At 67.4% G+C, this 16,958-nt stretch overlaps 2 protein-coding genes across 4 annotated transcripts; one reads left to right on the plus strand and one right to left on the minus strand.

Annotated features, from left to right (window-relative positions):
- The first annotated feature begins 399 nt into the window (after positions 1–399).
- TNFRSF25 (TNF receptor superfamily member 25) lies at positions 400–4,083 on the plus strand. Of its 3 annotated transcripts, none has more exons than XM_053997552.1 (7): positions 400–524; positions 2,091–2,286; positions 2,389–2,517; positions 2,593–2,745; positions 2,835–2,919; positions 3,001–3,062; positions 3,147–4,083. In XM_053997552.1, the coding sequence occupies exons 1-7, from the start codon at positions 495–497 to the stop codon at positions 3,752–3,754; spliced, it is 1,263 nt and encodes a 420-aa protein (XP_053853527.1). In that variant the 5' UTR covers positions 400–494; the 3' UTR covers positions 3,755–4,083. The 3 variants fall into 3 exon arrangements, with proteins under 3 accessions (XP_053853527.1, XP_053853526.1, XP_053853525.1); XM_053997550.1 differs by lacking the exon at positions 400–524 and adding an exon at positions 1,745–1,976; XM_053997551.1 differs by having other exon boundaries at positions 2,091–2,517.
- A 1,091-nt stretch (positions 4,084–5,174) lies between these two features.
- ESPN (espin) lies at positions 5,175–16,048 on the minus strand. The gene is made up of 12 exons (XM_053997779.1): positions 15,755–16,048; positions 14,746–14,939; positions 12,358–12,544; positions 12,079–12,261; positions 11,865–11,996; positions 11,194–11,763; positions 9,499–9,660; positions 9,245–9,419; positions 8,932–8,958; positions 7,576–7,721; positions 7,187–7,483; positions 5,175–6,970 (listed from the first exon to the last, which is right to left on the minus strand). Exons 1-12 carry the CDS (start codon positions 16,046–16,048, stop codon positions 5,705–5,707), a joined length of 3,633 nt encoding a protein of 1,210 aa, XP_053853754.1. The 3' UTR covers positions 5,175–5,704.
- Positions 16,049–16,958: the final 910 nt, after the last annotated feature.

Genomic DNA, 16,958 nt, shown 5'->3' on the forward strand with positions numbered 1-16,958 from the left:
CACCTGGGTGGGTGCAGCGTGGCTGAGGGAGCCCCACAGGACAGACAAAGAGGGGGCTGGGGCCAGTTCCAGCTTCCCGTTCTGGAGCTCGGGGTGGGGATGGAGCCCCGGGATGGGGGGTCTGCACTGCTCCCCACATACCCCGCGTCCCCCCACCACCCCCACTACCGTGGTCTGAGCCAATGGGCAAGGGAGGGCGGTGGCCGGGTCTGCTGCGAGGCACTGCAGGTTCCTCCCGCGCCCAGCACTCCCGTCATGTGGTTTCATACCCCCTGGACTCATTTCCAAAAAAGCATTTCCTCCTGCTGTGGTTGGGTGTAAAAGCCTGTCTGGGGAGGGCTGGCGCTCACTCACCACGCGTCGCGTGCTGCTGACGGCAGCCGTGGGGTGCCGGGGCACCCTGCCCGGGCACTGAGCTGCCCCGACACCCCACTGCACCTGCTGCCCCGCTCCCCTCGCCGCCCCGGCATGACCCAGCCGCATCGGCCACAAGGATGAAGTGTTGCTGCCCTGGGGTGGCTTGGGTGAGTGTGGTGGCCTGGGCGTCCCATGGAGCCCTGGCACCAATTGTGGGGTGTCCCACAGCTGTGGCCATAACGGGTCTGGAGGAGGGAGGGTGGAAGGTGGATTAACTCCATTGCCAAGCATGCCAAAACCGCTTACCCCTCTGGCCAACAGCTGGGGCCGGGCTCTGCTGCACTAAAACATTCACGGTGCGGCGTGACCACGGGGGCCACCGGCCGTAAGGATCTCGGCCACAGACCGGATGCGGCCGTGGGAAGCGTGGGGTCAGTCATGGGGCTACAGGCAGGGCAGTGCCACGGGGAGTGGCTATCAGTCTGCGGGCGGCTGCCTTCGGGGCTAGGTAGGCGCACGGGTGGCGGCCCTGGCACAGGAGCACCGCGGCGGCTGCGTTACGGGGCGGAGAGGGGCTGGCACGGCACAAGCGGCGGTGGCTCTCCCCATCGCGCAGCCAGCCCTGGGCCTGCCCCGTGCCCACGGCTCCCCTGTCCACCGGGCACCTGCTCCCGGCCCTGGGCAGGGGCAGCTGCCCGTCTGCAGGCGGGGTGCGCGGGCAGGGCCCCGCTGCGGGACGGTCGTGCCTCAGCGGTGACTCAGATGTGCCGCTGGCAGCCGGGACTGAGGCAGCCGCCCGGATCTGCCGGCAGCGCTCTGCGAGCGGGGCGGCCCAGCGCGGTTTCCAGTCTGCCGGTGGCGGCGGGTTTAGTAGAAAATGATTCAACTGCCGTAATCGGGGCCATCACGGCTGGGAAATCCAGCCCCCAGCGAGGAATCCCCTGGCTCCCTGCCCACACTGTCAGTGCCACGGTCCTCTCAGCCCCCGGCCCGGCCCGTGGAAGGGGTGTCAGCGTGGGCACTGCTCGCTGCACCCACCGGGGCTTCCAGGGGAGCAGGGCTGCCCTGCGGACACCACCTGGCACCCCGCGGGGGAGCAGTGACCTACTTTGGGACGCGCGTAACGGGGCGCGATAGCATCGGGGAGAGCGTGAGCCAGGCACGGCTTCCTTTAGGGGAGGAAATCACCTCCTCTGTGAGGGAGATAAACCCCAGGAAAGTCAAAGCTGGCAGCGTTAACCCTTACGCGCCCGGCTACCGACACCTCCCTGAGCTGGCGATCTCTGGCACCACCAGCAGTCCGTGTGCCTGACTCACTGGTCCCCATCCCTGGGGACATGGCAGGGGTCCTGTTGGCACAGGCCGTCGAGCATCTCGGTGCCAGCTTGGAAGCACCATTTGCAGAGCACATGGGGGCACCTGAGAGCCCCCTGGGCACAGGCTGTGGCACAGTAGCCCCCACAGTGCCAGCAGGAAGTTGCTTGCTCGTGTACTGCGGGGAAAGCAGAGCACAGGGGCTGCCGCGGGGCATTCCCAGCCCTGGGGCAGCACACCCACGCGGCTTTGGGGCGGAGGGCCGCGGCTTCAGCCGTTCAGCACCACTGTCCACACATTTCCAGGTACGGCTCTGGCTCTGGTAGCCCAGCATAAGCTGGTGTGAGGGCTGTCCCCACGGGTGCAAGGCTCCTGGAGCAACCCGTCTGCCTGCAGCCCTGCTCTCTCCCTGCTTGCAGGTGACCTTGGCAGCGCTGTGCCTGGCAGCCAGCGAATTGCAGCCCCCAGGGTGGCGGGACCGCGCCGTGCTGCGAAGGCAGCAGGTCCTGGTGCAGCCAATCCTCCGCCTGCGGAGACATACTGACAGACGTCCGTGCCCTGATGGCATGAACTGGATCGAGGCTACTCGCCAGTGCTGCTCTCAGTGTCCCGCAGGTGAGCGCTGCCCAGTCCGTGTGGCATGGCACAGCACACCATGGCACAGCAGGTGCATTGCTCCAGGTGGCCGTGCTCCCTGTCACCCCACTGTCCCTGCAGGGACATTCATGTCCGAGCCCTGCACAAGCCTGAAGCACAGAGAGTGCCGCCCCTGTCCTGCCGGCACCTTCCGCACCCAGCCCAACACCCTCAGGAAGTGCCAGGCTTGCTACGAGTGTGACCGACAAGGTGAGCTGGCACCACACCACACCGTGCTGTGCTATGCAGCGCCGTGCCATGCTGCTCACCGCCTGCTTTCTGCAGCTTTCCAGAGTGTGCTGAGCAACTGCTCGGCCACCAGCAACATCGCCTGTGGCTGTGAGCCTGGCCGATTCCGTGTCTGCCTTGACAAGCAGTGCAGCGAATTCTCTTGTCAGAAATGCCAGTCCTGCACTGGACGCCTCATCCAGCGACCCTGTGAGTGCTGCCAGCTGCCCCACAGCACAACCTGCCAGCTGTGCCACCTCTGGCTGTGTCACCCTGCCTCATTCCCACCCTCTCCCCAGGCTCGGAGGCACAGGACACACTTTGCGACAGCAGCTGCAAGCCTGACTTCTACAGAGAAGGTGACGAATGCCGGCCATGTCATATGTAAGCATTGACCCTCCAGGGACACATGTGGGGCCCATGGCATGGCACAGCATGCTACCTATGGGTCCCATCTCCTTGCAGGAGCACCCAGGACACGTGTGGCAAAGAGTGCCAGCAAGTGTGTGGCAGCAACAACAACCAAGGTATGGGGACAATGGGGCCAGGGTCGGTGGTGTGCAGTCACTGTGCTGGCCAGATGATGGGAATGCTCCTGCTCCTCCTTTCAGGCTCAGGTCTGGAGTACATCCTGCTGGGACTCACCGGGCCTCTCTTCCTGGGTGCCCTTGCCATCTACCACAAGAGGAAGAGGTTCTGGCATGATGTCCTGGCAGGTGGTCCCCACCCCACAGCACAGGCAGCCACCTCAGTGGCCGGGGCTGCAGGCACACCATGCTGCCAGTTCAATGCCCAGAGGTGGCACAACCTGTGCTGGACCCAGCCATGCTCCCCACAGGGGACAGAGCGTGCCGCAGGCACAGCAAAGCAGAGCCCCAAACACCCCTTGCTGCCTGAGCCACCCAGTGATGAAGGGGAGCCCTCTGCACCCCTGGAGCCCCGCGGTGCCTTGCTGCAGGGCAGCCAACTCTATGCTGTCATCGATGTGGTGCCAGTACGGCGTTGGAAGGAGTTCATGCGGATGCTGGAGCTGCGGGAGGCAGAGATTGAGCTGGTAGAGCTGGAGGTGGCCCACATCCGTGACCAGCAGTACGAGATGCTGAAGCGCTGGTGCCAGCAGACCAGTGCCACACTGGACCACGTCTTTGCCGCCCTGGAGCGCATGGAGCTGGCTGGCTGTGCTGAGGCACTGCGCCAGAGTCTGCCCCTGGGACCCTGATTCCCAGCGTCAGCACCCTGGCACAGGGAGGTCCCAACACCTCCACATCTCACTGGGCACCTCATCCCAGCCACACCCCTAAGTATTGTTACTTATGCCGTGTAGACATTTTATGTCAGTTTTATGTCCCCTTCCCACCTGCCTGTTCCCTCTATTTATGTCCTCCTGCTCCCAGGGCCGGGGAGGACCCCATGCCCCAGCATGTTGGTTGCCCAGCCACTTGCGGGACGAGCAGGCACCGAGCCCACCGCGAACCCATGGGATAGTTCTCAAGGCTGCCCGCTGCCGGGCGCTCCTTCCCCCTCCCCAGTAAAGTGGTGTGTTCTCCATCCGCCAGCCCTGGCCCTTCTTTGCAAGGCTGCGTCGGCCGGGCACCAGGGCAGTGCTGGCCTCAGGACCGCCAGTGCTGATGTGGCCACCACAGGTGACGGGGAATGTGGGTGCTGGCAGAGATGCAGGCAGTGTGGGTGTTGGGGGTGGTTGTGGTGATGTTGGTGAGGAGGCACCGCTGGCGGCGAGCATGGCGTGGGTGGGGGATGGTGTGGGGAGCCCCAGGAAGGCGCGGGGCACTGCTGGCGGGGTTTATTGTTTTAATCGCTGGAAAGGCAGGCGGTCTGGGCAGAGGTGAGCCGGAAGCTGGCCTTGAGCGGCTCTGGAGGGGTAATAATGAGGGCGAGCGCGCTGCAACTGCGAGGGGTGCCAGCGGGGCGTGCGGTGAGCCCGGCCGCAGCGGCCGAGCCGGGCAGTGCGCAAGGAGCCGCGTGTCCCACGTCGCGGCAGCTCGCTTTGCAACGGGCAGCACAGGGTAGCGGTGGGCTGGCGGCAGCGGAATGTGTGGGTACGGGGGGCTAAGGGTGACTGGGGCAGTGGAGGGGGCTTCTCTGGGTTGGGCTGTGTGGCCATCCACGGCAGGAGGAGGGTGCCGAAGCATGTCGCGGTCCATGGGAGGACCTGTCAGTCTCCTCCTGCTGCGAAGAGCCAGGATGCGGTGTGGCGTGGCTAGTGCTTGGCTATGTCCCCCTTCTTGAGGATGATCTGTCGCTGCCAGGGCGCCAGCTTTGTCTCATCGTACCCGAGAGTCCTTAGCTTTTCCGACTGCTCCTTCTCCTTCTCCTCCTCCTCCCGCTTCAGCTTCTCCTGCTCTTTCCTGCTTAGCAGCAGAGGGCACGGGGCGCCGCGGTCACCAGAGCCGCGGGAGCCGCCGTGCCCGCCCACCCAGGGTAGGGGCTTACGGCACTCACCGTTTCTGCTCCCTGCGAAGGCAAAGGGAAGAGTGGGGTTAGTAGAGCCGCGGGAGTGACCGGCTGGTGCGGCATCCCCCGACCCTGGCTCACCTCTCTTCCTCCAGCTTCTTGCGCAGGATGTCCCTCCTCCAGGCCGGCATGCTGGCCAGGCGCGCCTCCTCTTCCTTCTCCTGCAACAGACAGCCGTGTTACCGGCACTGCCGGGAGCCCGCCCTCACTGCCGGCACCAGGGGGCCGCAGCATCATCCTGGTGCGCGGCACCACATCCTTCTGGCAGCGCCCTCCTTGGCCCCGTACCGGTGGGGTTCACCAGCACATGGCTCGCCGATGCGCCCCTCACTGCCCACCTTCCGCCGGCGCCGGGAGGAGGAAGGAGCGCGTGGCGTGGCCAGCCCTTGCAGCACACCACAGCTTTATTGCATGACACGCGGGGGCCCACACTGCCCCGGCACCGCAAACGCCACACCAGAGGGGAGCGCAGCCCCGCCGCTGCACCTCCCACACAACACACAGCCACGGCAAGCGGCACACACTGCAACCTCGGCCCGGGGCCGCGCAGAACAGCACCCAGCCCTCTGCCAAGCTGAGCTGCACCACGAGCCACAGAGGCAGGCGAGTGCACCCGGGCACCAGCCCATAGCTGTCCCCTGAGCTTGCTGCTGCCCCATGCCACACCACTGGCACAGCCTGCAGCATCCCGTTGGACTCAGGTGTCGAACATCTCTGCCTCCTTCTCCTTCCAGAAGGAGAAGCTGCGGTCAATGAAGCGGCAGACGTCCTCCTCGCTGAACTCTCCCAGCTCCGGTACTGGCACTGCTGCCCCCTGCCCTTCCGGGGCCATGGTGGGGGGCTCTGGCAGGCTCTCTACCACTGCCACAGGGTCATCCCCAAAAAACTCCTGCACGAGGTCCTCAAAGCCGTCAAGCCAGTGGCGGTGGCCAGCTTCGACCTGCTCCAGCACGGTGCGGTGGAAACGGCGGACGCGGTGCCAGCTGTGGCTGCCCAGGCGGTCAAACATCTCGTAGCAGAGGAGGTGGCGGAAGCGCCGCTCCTCAGGGCTGAGGGGCATCTCCAGCAGCTGGAAGTAGCCCAGCATGAAGAGGTCGAGCGGGAGGCTGTCGTGGGGCATGGGCGAGCCGCCGACGTGCGGCAGGAAGTGTTGGGGCCAGTACAGCACTGTGGTGCGGCTCAGCCGCCGGATCTGACGCCCTGGGACCCGGCGGGCAACACTCCTCCAGCGGGCCAACAGCCGCCCCGCTGCCGGTCGCCGCCTCCCCGGCCGCCGTGGCCGCTCCTCCCCAGGCACTGCCGCGAGTGCCCGCTTCTTCCAGTGCTCCAGGAAGAGGAAGACGGCGCGCTCCTTGCACCCCTTGGTGCGTTCATGCGGGCTGCTTGGCTCTGGCAGCGCTGGCCTGCTCCTCCGCAGCGCCCCATCCCCGTATTCCTCCTCCAGAATGGGCCGGCGGGTGCTACCAGGGGGCTGCACCCGCTTGCGCTTAGTGACCCTGGGGGGAGGTGCAGGGGGTCCCCCTGGCCCCTCGTAGTTGGCCTTGAGGCTGCGGACGGAGACACCGCAGCCCAGGATCTCGCGCCGGGCGTCGTGCTGGGCACCGGGGCTGCCCACTGCTCCCCCCGCCCCGGGGCCCTCCTGGCCCCTCAGGGCGGCTGGTGGTGCGGCCGCGCTCCTCGGCAGTGTGGGGGACTGGCTGCCGCGGGCAGGCGCGTCCTCGTGGGCGAGGGCGAAGCGCCGGGGTGCCGGCGGGGCAGAGAGTGGCACGAGTGGCAGCAGCTCCTCCTCCGGCCCCCCTGGAAGCGGCTGCCCCGGCTGCGCCTCGTGCATCACCCGCAGGCTCCCCAGCTGCCTCTCCAGGTGCTGCATGTCCTCCTCCCGCATCGGCTGCCCGGCGGGTCCCGGTATGCCCCCGCGGGCAGGTGGCCCGCGCCGGCAAAGGGGCGGCGAGCGGTTCCCAGGCTGCGGCGGGAAAGAGGGCAAAGGGGCTCTTGAGGCCATGCCGCACGCACCTCGTGCCACTGCCGCCGTGTGTGGCATCCCCGGGGTATGACTCCCCTGCATGCAGGTAGGGTGGTGCCCAGCCCAATTAGGGGCCAGAGGCAATGCCACGCACGCCGTCTCGCCAGGTCCTGAGCTGCTTGGGCCATGCCCACGCCGCGCTCGCCGCCGCAGCACGTGGGACCCCCCTACCTTGCGCCGCTGCTCCTCTTCCTCCTGCATGCGGAGCTGCAGCTTGCGAACCATCACCTGCCGCTTCCACTCGGGGATGGGCCGACCGTGCTCGTCCTGGCTCGGCACCAGCGCCTCCACCTCCACCGCTGCCCCAGCGCCTGCTGCCGGCAGCGGGGAGCTTCCGTTCAGCACTGGCTCCGGTGAGCCCCCTGCCAGGCAGCGTGGTGGCCCAGCAGCCTCGGGGGTGGCCGGCGGGGTGGGCGTCCTGGTGGGTGACGGGGAGGACACTGGCGACTCTGCCTGTGGAAGGAGGGAGGGAGGGAGGGCGGTGGGCACTTGCCGCGCTGTGCTGTGCCGCGCCACCGGCTCCCCTGGCCCCCATCACCACCTACGTTGGCCCCTGCCTGGCCGCTGCCGGAGAAGACGGTGGTGAAGCCTTTGCTCTGTGGCGTTGGCTTGAGGCTCTTCCCAGCTTTGATCTCGGCCAGCAGCTCCGAGTTGTCGCCGGTGGGGGACATCATGTTGAAGGACTTGGTGCCTGAAGGGAGGCAGAAGGGGCAGTAAGCACCCTGCCAGCACCATTTCCCTGCCCCTGTGAATCCCCCATCAGCTTGCAGGGTAGGGGGGGTGGAGGAGTGGCTGGCTGACTGCCTCCCTCCGTGCCATCCAGGAGCCCCTGGAATATCCCTGAAGCAGCATCTGGACACCCGGCTCACCGGTCCACAGGAAGAGCACATCACCAAACTCCTGGGTCCATCAGACCCCAGAGGAGCAACCCCCCAGCACTCAACAGCCTGGCACCCCAGCTCCACAGATTCATAAGACCAGCACTCCAACACCAGCTTACAGGGTCCATGGCACCCTGTTGCAGCAGCACCCCAACATTCAGCTGCAAGGGTCCCAGCCTGGCCCCAGCCCCGAATGCCACTCCATGCTCCCGAGGCACTATGTTGCAACAGAAGTGTGCCTCTGGAGGGATGGCTCCGTGGCCGGTGGCAGCCCTGACGCTGCAGGACGGCCCTTGCGCTCCCCCGACAGGTGCCGGCAGCGATGCACCGACAGCCTGAGCCAGACACCCTGCCAGCCCGAGCCAGACTCCCTGCCAGCCCGGTGCCCAAAGGGCTGCGTGGCACCGGCACCCCGGGGATGCTCTTCCCACTGCTCATGCCACCCGCCTCGCGAGCACCCACCGTCCGTGCCAGCCATGCGTGAGTCCCTAACGGCCCATGGTACCGTGCCAAGGCAAAGCCCCCTCCCCGCGGCCGGCGCCCGCAGCTCGCTCCGCTCGGCTGCGCCACGCCGGAGCCAGAGGGCTGCGGGTGCTGAGGGCCCAGCGGGACGCGCACGCTGCCATCCAGCGCCGGCTGAGACCCCCCGGTCGCGGGAGCCGGCGCTAATAAAGCGGGCGCCGAGCAGCGGCCAAGCCCGCCGGCTGCAGTCAGCGGCGGGGGAGCGGCCGGTGCGCTCACGTGGCGGGGTCACGCCGGCCGGCTGAGCGCGAACAAAGGCCCTCTGTGTGCGGGGCCCGGCTGCCTGCCCAGCCCTGCCAGCCCTGCCTGGCGGCTTCGGCAGCCCCGCACCAGCGCTTGGCTTCCCGCGTGGCACCGCCGGCCGGCGACGCGCAGCGAGGGCAGGTGACAGCCCCAGCGGCCATCGATGCCCCGCGGCTGCAGCACGGGGCCTCTCCGGCTGTGCCCCGCGCCAGGGCACCCCCTGAGCAGGGAGGAGCGCGGGGCCGCGGTACTTACTCTTCATCTGCCTGAGCGCCTTTCCTCCTAGGGAGAGAAGCAGAGAGGCGGCGCGGGGCGCGCGGCAGAGGAAGGATTTGGCCACCGCGAGACAAGAGAGAAGAGAAGCGGCCAGCAGTGAGAGCAGGCAGGGGCGAGCGGGCGTGGGGGCCCCCGCGCCGACACCGGAGGAGAGAAGGACAGAGAGGCTGTCAGGAGCCGCGCGGCCGAAGTGCCGCGGGAGGAGACGAGCCAAGGAGGTCAAAGCCACAGTGCAGCCAATAGACAGTGCCCAGGATCACTCCCCGTGCCCACCCGGCACCCTGCCACTTACTTCCCGTAGAGGAGGAGGAGCGGCGGGGGCCAGCGGGAGTCTCGGCGAGTGGGGGCGGCGGTGGGGGTGTCGGGCAGGCGGTGTCGGGCAGTGGTGGGGGCGGGGGTGGAGGTGGCAGCTCGGCACCAGACTTGCTCTCCCCATTGCTCATGGTGTCCGCCGAGATGGGTGATGCCTGGAAGAGAGCATGGGCAGGCGTTGCTCGGCGCCGGTGCCACTGAGCTGTGCTAACAGGCTCGCGGCGCGGGGCTCACCTCCTCGGTGTGCGCCATTCGCTGGGGGCCTGCCTGCTCGGCCACAACGTGCCCCAGGTGCTTGTAGTAGTCACCGGTGCTCGGCTGCTTGCCGAAATTCCTTGACCTCCTGCTGGAGTCGGCCCGGCGCAGGCCCTCGGGACTGCTGTCACGCGATGCCAGCTGCAATGGGGAGCCCACCTCAGCACTGCCGTGCCCGGCTATGACCGTGGTGCAGGGCCATAGTGGAGTCGGACCATGCCAGCGGTTTGCCTTGGGGCAGATGCAGAGCTGAGACGGACAACAGGTGCATGCCCTGGAGTCTGTTCAGCAAACGGCTCTACCAGGGGCTGTGTGCCATGTTGGCAGTGTGTGGCATCAGTGCCTGGCACTGTCACCCCATAGCCTGTGCCCAGGATCCTGTCCAAGCCTCCCCCGGGATAACCCCCTGGGAACAGGAGTGCTGAGCCCCAGCCTCGCGGATTACAGGAAGCTTATCCCGCGCAGGGCTGGGGCCCGGTTCCAAACCTCCCTCTGAACAGGGCTCTCAAGCAGCGCAGCCTCAGCTCACCCCGGCACATTCCACAGAGGCTTTGCGAGTTGTGCTGCCGAGTGCTGCGCTGCAGGGGGCTGTGTCTGCTCCCTTGGTTTGGGGTGCCACCGTGGCATAGCCCTGCTCCCCTTGCTGGGGGCCCCTCTATTTGCATTTCCCCGTACGCCACCTCCACCCATGGCATTTTCACAGTGAGCCCGAGTGCTCGCCGCCACCACCGCCAGCCCCAGCTAAGTCAACAAACGTCAGCTTGGTGCTTCCTACTCCAGCTGCCATGGGAGTTGTGCCAAGCCTGGCTCCCACTCTAGCAGTCCCAGCTCTGGTTGGGCACAAGGGTCTGTGCTGCTGAGTCCCATTTCGTGGGGCACCCACACCACTGTGGCACCACTCTACCACACACCCACACCTCCCCGGGCAGTCCATTACTCCAGTAAGCACTAAAGAGCTAAGGCTGTGCACAACGAGCACTGTGGGGTCCTGAGCCCATCACATGCCTGGCACACACTGCTCTGCTGAGACACCCATCCCATGTGCCCCGTCCCCCAGAGCTCTGCCAGTGTCCTGATCATGCTCAGAATCCTGTCCCCAGTGAGGTGGCGCAAGTCATGGTAGGGGGTCAGGGCGGCCCCAAACCTACTGCATCCTTATGCCCCCCCAGCCCGCCATGGAGGGCTGCACCCCTCTTACCTGTGCACGCCTGGCTGAGCCCTCTCAGCTCCTGGCAGCGCTGGCTGTGCCACCCGACACCTGTGGCGCGGGCGACACCGGAGCCGGCCGCTCGGGTTACTGCCTGCGCAGCTGCCCACGCCCAGCTCGGCATGGTGCCTGTGGTATCGCCGGGCCGCATGGGCGCGGCTGCCATGGCATGATGCTGCCGGGTGCCCCAGCCGGTGCAGCAGTAGAGTGTGCCCACCCAGTGCCGTGCAGCTACCAGAGCATCGCTGGCTCCAGCTTGCCGCATCCTTGCTGCTGGTTGAGCTCCAGCCCTCCCAGTGCATGCCAGTGTCGCAGGCATGTGGCCTCCAGCTGGCACTGTCCCCTCCCAGTGCAGGCAACAACTGCTCAAACGGGATGGGTGCCTGGTGGCATGTCCCTCCCGGGTGTTATGTCCCTTGAGCTGTGTATGGGGCATGGTGCAGGGGACACGGTGCATGGGGCCGTACCTCTCGGCGCAGCGCCTGGCTCTCCACATGCCGCAGGTTGTTCTTGGCCCGCACGTAGATGTCAGCGGTGTGGGGGGCAGCGGGGGGCGCAGGTGCAGGGTAGCCAGGGGGTGGCGGGGGTGGCCGGGTGGTGGGGGGTGGGGGTGGTGGTGGGGGGAAGGCAGGGGGTGGTGGCGGCAGGGGACCCTCGCCTGCTGGGCCCCGGCCCCGTGGCCGCATCTCAGGGTCCAGCATGTCCATGTACGCCTGCATGTCCGCCAGCGCCGGCTCAGGCACCCCTGCGCAGGGCAGGGGGTCAGGGGGGGCTGGACCCGCACCCCCCGCCCCGCGCCCCCTGGCCCTGCACTCACGGGCGGCGGGGGCCCCTGGGGGGCCACCCCTCTTCTCCCCGGTGCTGGACTGGCTGGAGTGGCAGGAGTCGTAGTTGGAGAGGGTGCTGGCAGGGGAGCCCACCTCGAAGCGCGCCTGGGGCACCGACGCCGTGGTGTTGGGCGATGACATGCCCGAGTCAGGCTGTCGGCATTCCCCATCCGCCGAGGGGTCTCGTGACAGCACGCGGTGCTCCACGCTCTGCTGGCACAGCCGTGGGGTCAGGCAGCAGGGCAGGGGTGGTGAGGCCCAGCGTGCTCCCTGTGTGCTCCCCACGCCCTCATCCCTGGGCACTGCCGTACCATGTTCTCCACGGTGCGCAGGTACTGGGCGCAGTGGCTGTGGCCATTGTAGTCAGCGAGGTCAGCTGCTGTGTAACCATCCTGGTCACGGATGCTGAGGTCGGCACCGTTCACCACCAGGATCTGGCAGCACTGGGGAGAGTGGGGGTGCATGGCAGGGCTGGAAGGAAGGGCCCCTCCTTGCCCTGACACCCTGTTGGCCACCAGCACCCACCTCCAGCTCGCCATTCTCGGCGGCATCGTGCAGCGGTGTGCCGCCCCAGCCATCGGCAGTGATCTCCCCGCCGTGCAGCAGCAGCCAGCTCAGCACCTTGGCATGGCCACGGCTGGCGGCGAAGTGCATGGCCGTGGCCCCCTCGGCGTCCCGCTCCGACAGGCTCACCGTCGTGAAGCTCATCTGTGTGGGCAGGCACGCTGAGCACTGGGGCTCTGCGCTCTGTGCTGTGCCACCGCACTGTGCCACCACGCCGTGCCGTGCCTGGACAGCGCTTACCAGCCATACGATGACAGTGTTGTGGCCCATCTGGGCGGCGGCGTGCAGTGGGGTCATCCCGTCATAAGCGCGGGCGTGGGGGTCAGCCCCACAATCCTGCACCAGGTACTGGATGATCTCCAGGTGGCCTTCCTGGCAGGCGAGGTACAGCGGGGTGGCCCCCGTCTTGGTCTGGGCACTCAGCGTACTGCAAGTGGGGCACAGCGCCCGTCACCTGTGGGCTCTGCTACTGCCAGGGTTGGGACAGGAGGCAGGCAGGATACAGGGACACGGGGGCTTGTGGGACACAAGGAACGTGGGCAGGTGCAGGGGAAACAGCTGTGGGCAGGCAGGGCAGTGCCAGGGTTGGGAGCTGTCCACCCCATGGCTTCCCATAGGTCCCCGTGCTGCTGCGGTGGCTGCAGCTGCAGCGGGAGGTCACTAAGTTAATCAGCCTGCTTAGGCTAAGCTCCTTCCTCCGGCTGTTTTTGGACACTGCAATTTAGTCGTATTTTAAAGTAAGCTGCTTACACAGCACCAGCCGTGGAGCCGGCGGGGAAAGGCCAACTTGCACCATGGCGGTGTCCAGCCCAGCTGCTGGGTGCTGGTGTCCCCTCACTGCTCCAAAAGGCCTTGGCATCCTTGTGTCTCTCATCTTGAACTGTGTATCCCAAATTGTGCAACCCAAATCCTGAATCCCACATCTTTTACCCCACATCCCCCATAGACCCATATTCTGCATCCCACATCCTGCATCCTGCCTCCCGACCCCACAGGAAGCTGTTTTATTAAGTGCTCCATAAAAAAACCTGTTGAATATTTAAAAAAGGAAGAGCAATAAATACTCTGCTCTGTTATCGCAACGATCGCAGGCCCTAAATAATTGATCCCTGTAACTGTGAGACGGGCTGTGGCCAGCACTCCCTTCCCGCTGTGCCTTGCGTGCCGTGCCACTGAGTGCTTGCCCCGCGGCCCAGGAGTGCCAGGCTGGCACAGCCCTGTGTGCTCCCCAAGCAGGGGCTGGGGAGCTGGAGACAGCGGGAGCACAGGCACAGGGTCAGTCCCATTTCTCAGTAACTGGGAAGGGGTTAAGCCACTTGGGCACCACCAGTAAACTGCTTTGCCAGATGGCTGAGACCCCATGCTGGGCCACCGGCTGCCGGGGGGCCCCCGCGGGCCCATGCGAAGGTGGGCTGGGAGAGCCAGCATCCCGCAGCGGCACCAGGGATTGGATTTCGCAGCTGTAACGGAGCCTCCGGGCAGGCGCGGGGCTGGGAGCAGGGCCAGCCCTAAATAATTCAGGGGGAAGGCGGTGACAGCGGCGGAACAACCCCGGCAAGCAGCGTGAAAGGCAATGTGAAGCCGTGCCACACCCGGGCTGACACAGTGGGCATCGAGCAGGAGCAGTGACTGGTTTGGGGCTGGGCTTGGGCTGCAGGGGTTAATCCCAGAAGTGCTCAGGGCTAAGCTGGCACACCTGGGGCAAGGAGATAAAGAACTGGGGCTGGGACAGCTCTGACCAGTAAGTGCCATGGGATCCAGGGATCTCTGTGGCCCTGCCTGGAGAAAAAGATGCAGGGCTCTGGTGTTGTGGCACCCAGAGACAGAGGGCTGCCGAGTGCTGGTTCACATCCCGCTGCCTCAGGACTCCCTGGATGTGGGAGAGCTGTGCAATCCGTCTCATCCACAACCCTGGAGCCTTCCAGGGACAATGTGGAGCAACAGCGCATCCCCCCGGCTCCGCTTTGGCAGGGTCTGTGGGTTATTTCTAGTGGCCTCTGCCCACCACAGGAAATCGGATTAGCGGCCACCTAATCACCTGCTGCAGCCTCGTGGCGAGGCCCGGCATCGCGGGCCCTGTGGACTGCTATGCCACGTAACCCGGGGACCAGCCCGGCTCCGGGTACCGCTCAGGAGGAAAAGCGGGGATGCTGCCGCGACGGAGCCGTCTGAGAGAGACTGCCATGTCCAGCAATGCCCGCGGACCTGGGCAAGCGGAAAGGTCGTCTCCGGCGCGGGGAGCAGCCTCTCCTCGGCGGTCAGCCTAATCCATTTACATAACAGCGGGCGGACAAAGGCGGCTGTGTTATCGCCCCGCGCCAGGAGCCGACTCAGCGGCCAGTGACAATATTTCTGCCAGCGCTCGCCCCTCTCCTCCTCTCCCTTTCTTTCTGGGCCATAAAGAAGGTGCAGCTGGCTGCCCAGCCTGATAACGTGGCCGCGTTGCCCTTGGAGCTACGGAATCAGGGTGGCTGCAGCATTCGTCCCCAGTGCTGGCACTTTGCCCAGTGGCTGGAGGGAAGGTTGGGGCCACAGCAGGCACCCTGTTCTCCCACTAGCCCCTCTCCTGCTGGTTGGTGCCAAGCTTCAGGCAGACCCTGTCTCGCTGCCAGCAGTTGGGGCCGTTACCTGGGGCAGTGTCCCAAGAGGAGTCGCAGGGAAGGGAAATCCCCTTTCACCGCGGCGTAATGGACGGGCAGTGCTCCCGTATTGGTGGCTGCGGTGGGGTCGCTGCCTCCAAAGCGGAGGAGCCAGTCGATCACCTCATGGTGACCGAAGCGGGCTGCCAGGTGTAGGATGGTGGCACCAGAGTTGTCTGTGTCCTGCAAGAGGAAGTGGGACGGCTGTCAGTACCCGGGACCAAGCCCTTCCGGCAAGGGGGCTGGGAACAGCAGGCAGCCGTGGGGCATTCCCCAGCCAGGAGCTGATTCCAGGCGGATGGAGTGGCCAGGGTAGAACTCCTGTCCGTACGGAGAGGGGCTGGAGCAGGAGCACAGGGCATTGGAGCGACCGTAGGACCAACGTGTCTGCCCTCCGTCAAATGCCTGCGTCCGCACACAGTGAGTGCAGCACAATGCCCTCCTTGTTCTACGGGCCGCGGAGCCCCTAACCGCGGGAACTTGCCGCCGAGCCCCGCTGTGCCGCCGGCCCGTGCGCCCTCCACGCTCGGTGGGGCGCGGGTAGCGCTGGCCCCTGGCCAGGAGGTCGCCGATGCGTGCTGACCCCTTCCTTCCCGATTAATCTCCGCTCCCAGCCCCGCCGCCGCCTCCTCTTCCTTCGGCCGTCACATGTCTTTAACTCTCGGCCGGCCCCGGGGCAAGCCGCTTACCGCCGCGGTCCCGCCGTTGTGTAACCCCGGGAGGGGCCGGCAGCCCCGGGGAATATTTGCAGCCCTCGCGGCTGAACCCCTCCGGGATGCCGGGGACTCTCCGGGTCCGTCGGATGCCGGCCGCTATGCACGGCGGAGCTCCGTCCGTGCCGGCTAGGACGGACCCCGGCGCGCCGTCGGCGGAGCTGGAAGCACCACGCGTGACCGTCTCCCCGCGGCCACAGCCACCCACACGGGACCGCGGAACGCCTCCCCGGCCGCCCGCGCCACCGAGGGACCCTCCGCCGCCCCCCGCGACCCCGCTCGCACCTGCACGCCGCAGCCCCCCTGCGTGAGCAGCCACTGGAGACAGGCGAGGTTGCCGGTGGCGGCGGCGTCGTGGGCCGGCGTGGCCCCGTTTCGCGCCCGCGCGTCCCCGCGGAGCGCGGCCTCGGCCGCCAGGTACCGGAGGCAGGCGAGGCGACCGGCGCGGGCAGCGTGGTGCGCGGGGGACGCGCCCAGGGCGTCCCGCAGCCCCGGCCGCAGCAGCCCGGCCGCCCGCAGCCCCCGCAGCGCCTCCACGTCGCCCTGTCGCGCCGCCTGCAGCGCCCGCTCCAGCGCCATCCCGGCGGCGGCCCCGGCCCCAGCGGCCCCGGCGGCGGCCCCGGCCCCGGCGGCCCCGGCCGCCGCTTGGCACTGTGCGGCGCTCCCGCCCCGCCGCCCCCCGGCCCCGCCGGCTCCTCCTCTCCCTCCCCCGGGGCCGCCCCTCCGCCCGCCCCGCCCGACGGCGCGGCGATTGCCCGCTGCTCGGGACCCCCGCACCGCTCCCCCCGGCCTCTGCTGGTGCAGCCGCGCTTTGCCGAATGGCGGACGGGGACCGGGACCAGGACCGGGACGGGTGCAAGTCCGGGTGGACCCCAAAGCGGACCGCTCGCGGCTGCCGGCGCCGCTCTCCGCGGCCTTGTGTAGCGGCCCCACGGGTGTCCCCTCCCGCCGCCCGCCCAGGCAAGAGGTGCGGCAAAGATGGGCTCCTCTGGCACCCTCGACGTGCGCTGCCGGCCCTAGCAGCGCAGACAGAACGGGGGGCGCTGGGCGGGCGGCTGCCCCACCTCAGACGGCCGCGGGGTGCCGGCAGCCGGTCACGGTCCGCTTTGGTATCCACCTGTCCCGGCCACCACTCGGAAAAGTGGTTTTATGAATCGCTGGCGGGGCAGCGGGCGGCGTGGGAGGACAGGCGGGGAGACCCTCCGTCAGGACCGCGGACAGCGGAGGTGCTTCTCGATCAGCACCGAGGACAAGGCAAGGCCGCCCTCCCCGCCTCCTTCCCTGCCTGACCCCCGCCCTCCCTGCCCGGCTCTCGCGCCCTGCCCCGCCGGCGGTTTATAAAGCCGGTAGCGGTATGGAGAGCGGGAGCGCCATGTCCCCACCGGGCGTTGCGCGGCAGGCACCCCGGCTCCGGCCCCCCTCCTGCCTCCGCCGAGCTGTGCAAAGTGAGAGCTCCAGCATTTCCGACCCGCCGCGCCCGCGGGCGGCC

The sequence above is a fragment of the Vidua macroura genome, chromosome 23 (genome assembly GCF_024509145.1).
Source record: "Vidua macroura isolate BioBank_ID:100142 chromosome 23, ASM2450914v1, whole genome shotgun sequence".
In the NCBI taxonomy this organism is placed as follows: Eukaryota; Metazoa; Chordata; class Aves; order Passeriformes; family Viduidae; genus Vidua; species Vidua macroura.

Bases quoted from the DNA above. Each gene is read 5' to 3' on its own strand.
- TNFRSF25 (XM_053997550.1), top strand. From the start codon at position 1,767: ATGGGGGCACCTGAGAGCCCCCTGGGCACAGGCTGTGGCACAGTAGCC. The intron at 1,977-2,090 runs GTACGGCTCTGG...CCCTGCTTGCAG, and splicing joins CACTGTCCACACATTTCCAG to GTGACCTTGGCAGCGCTGTG. The intron at 2,287-2,388 runs GTGAGCGCTGCC...CTGTCCCTGCAG, and splicing joins CTGCTCTCAGTGTCCCGCAG to GGACATTCATGTCCGAGCCC.
- ESPN (XM_053997779.1), bottom strand. From the start codon at position 16,048: ATGGCGCTGGAGCGGGCGCTGCAGGCGGCGCGACAGGGCGACGTGGAG. The intron at 12,545-14,745 runs GTAACGGCCCCA...CCCCACTTGCAG, and splicing joins CTCTTGGGACACTGCCCCAG to TACGCTGAGTGCCCAGACCA. The intron at 8,959-9,244 runs GTAAGTGGCAGG...TTCTCTCCCTAG, and splicing joins CTCCTCCTCCTCTACGGGAA to GAGGAAAGGCGCTCAGGCAG.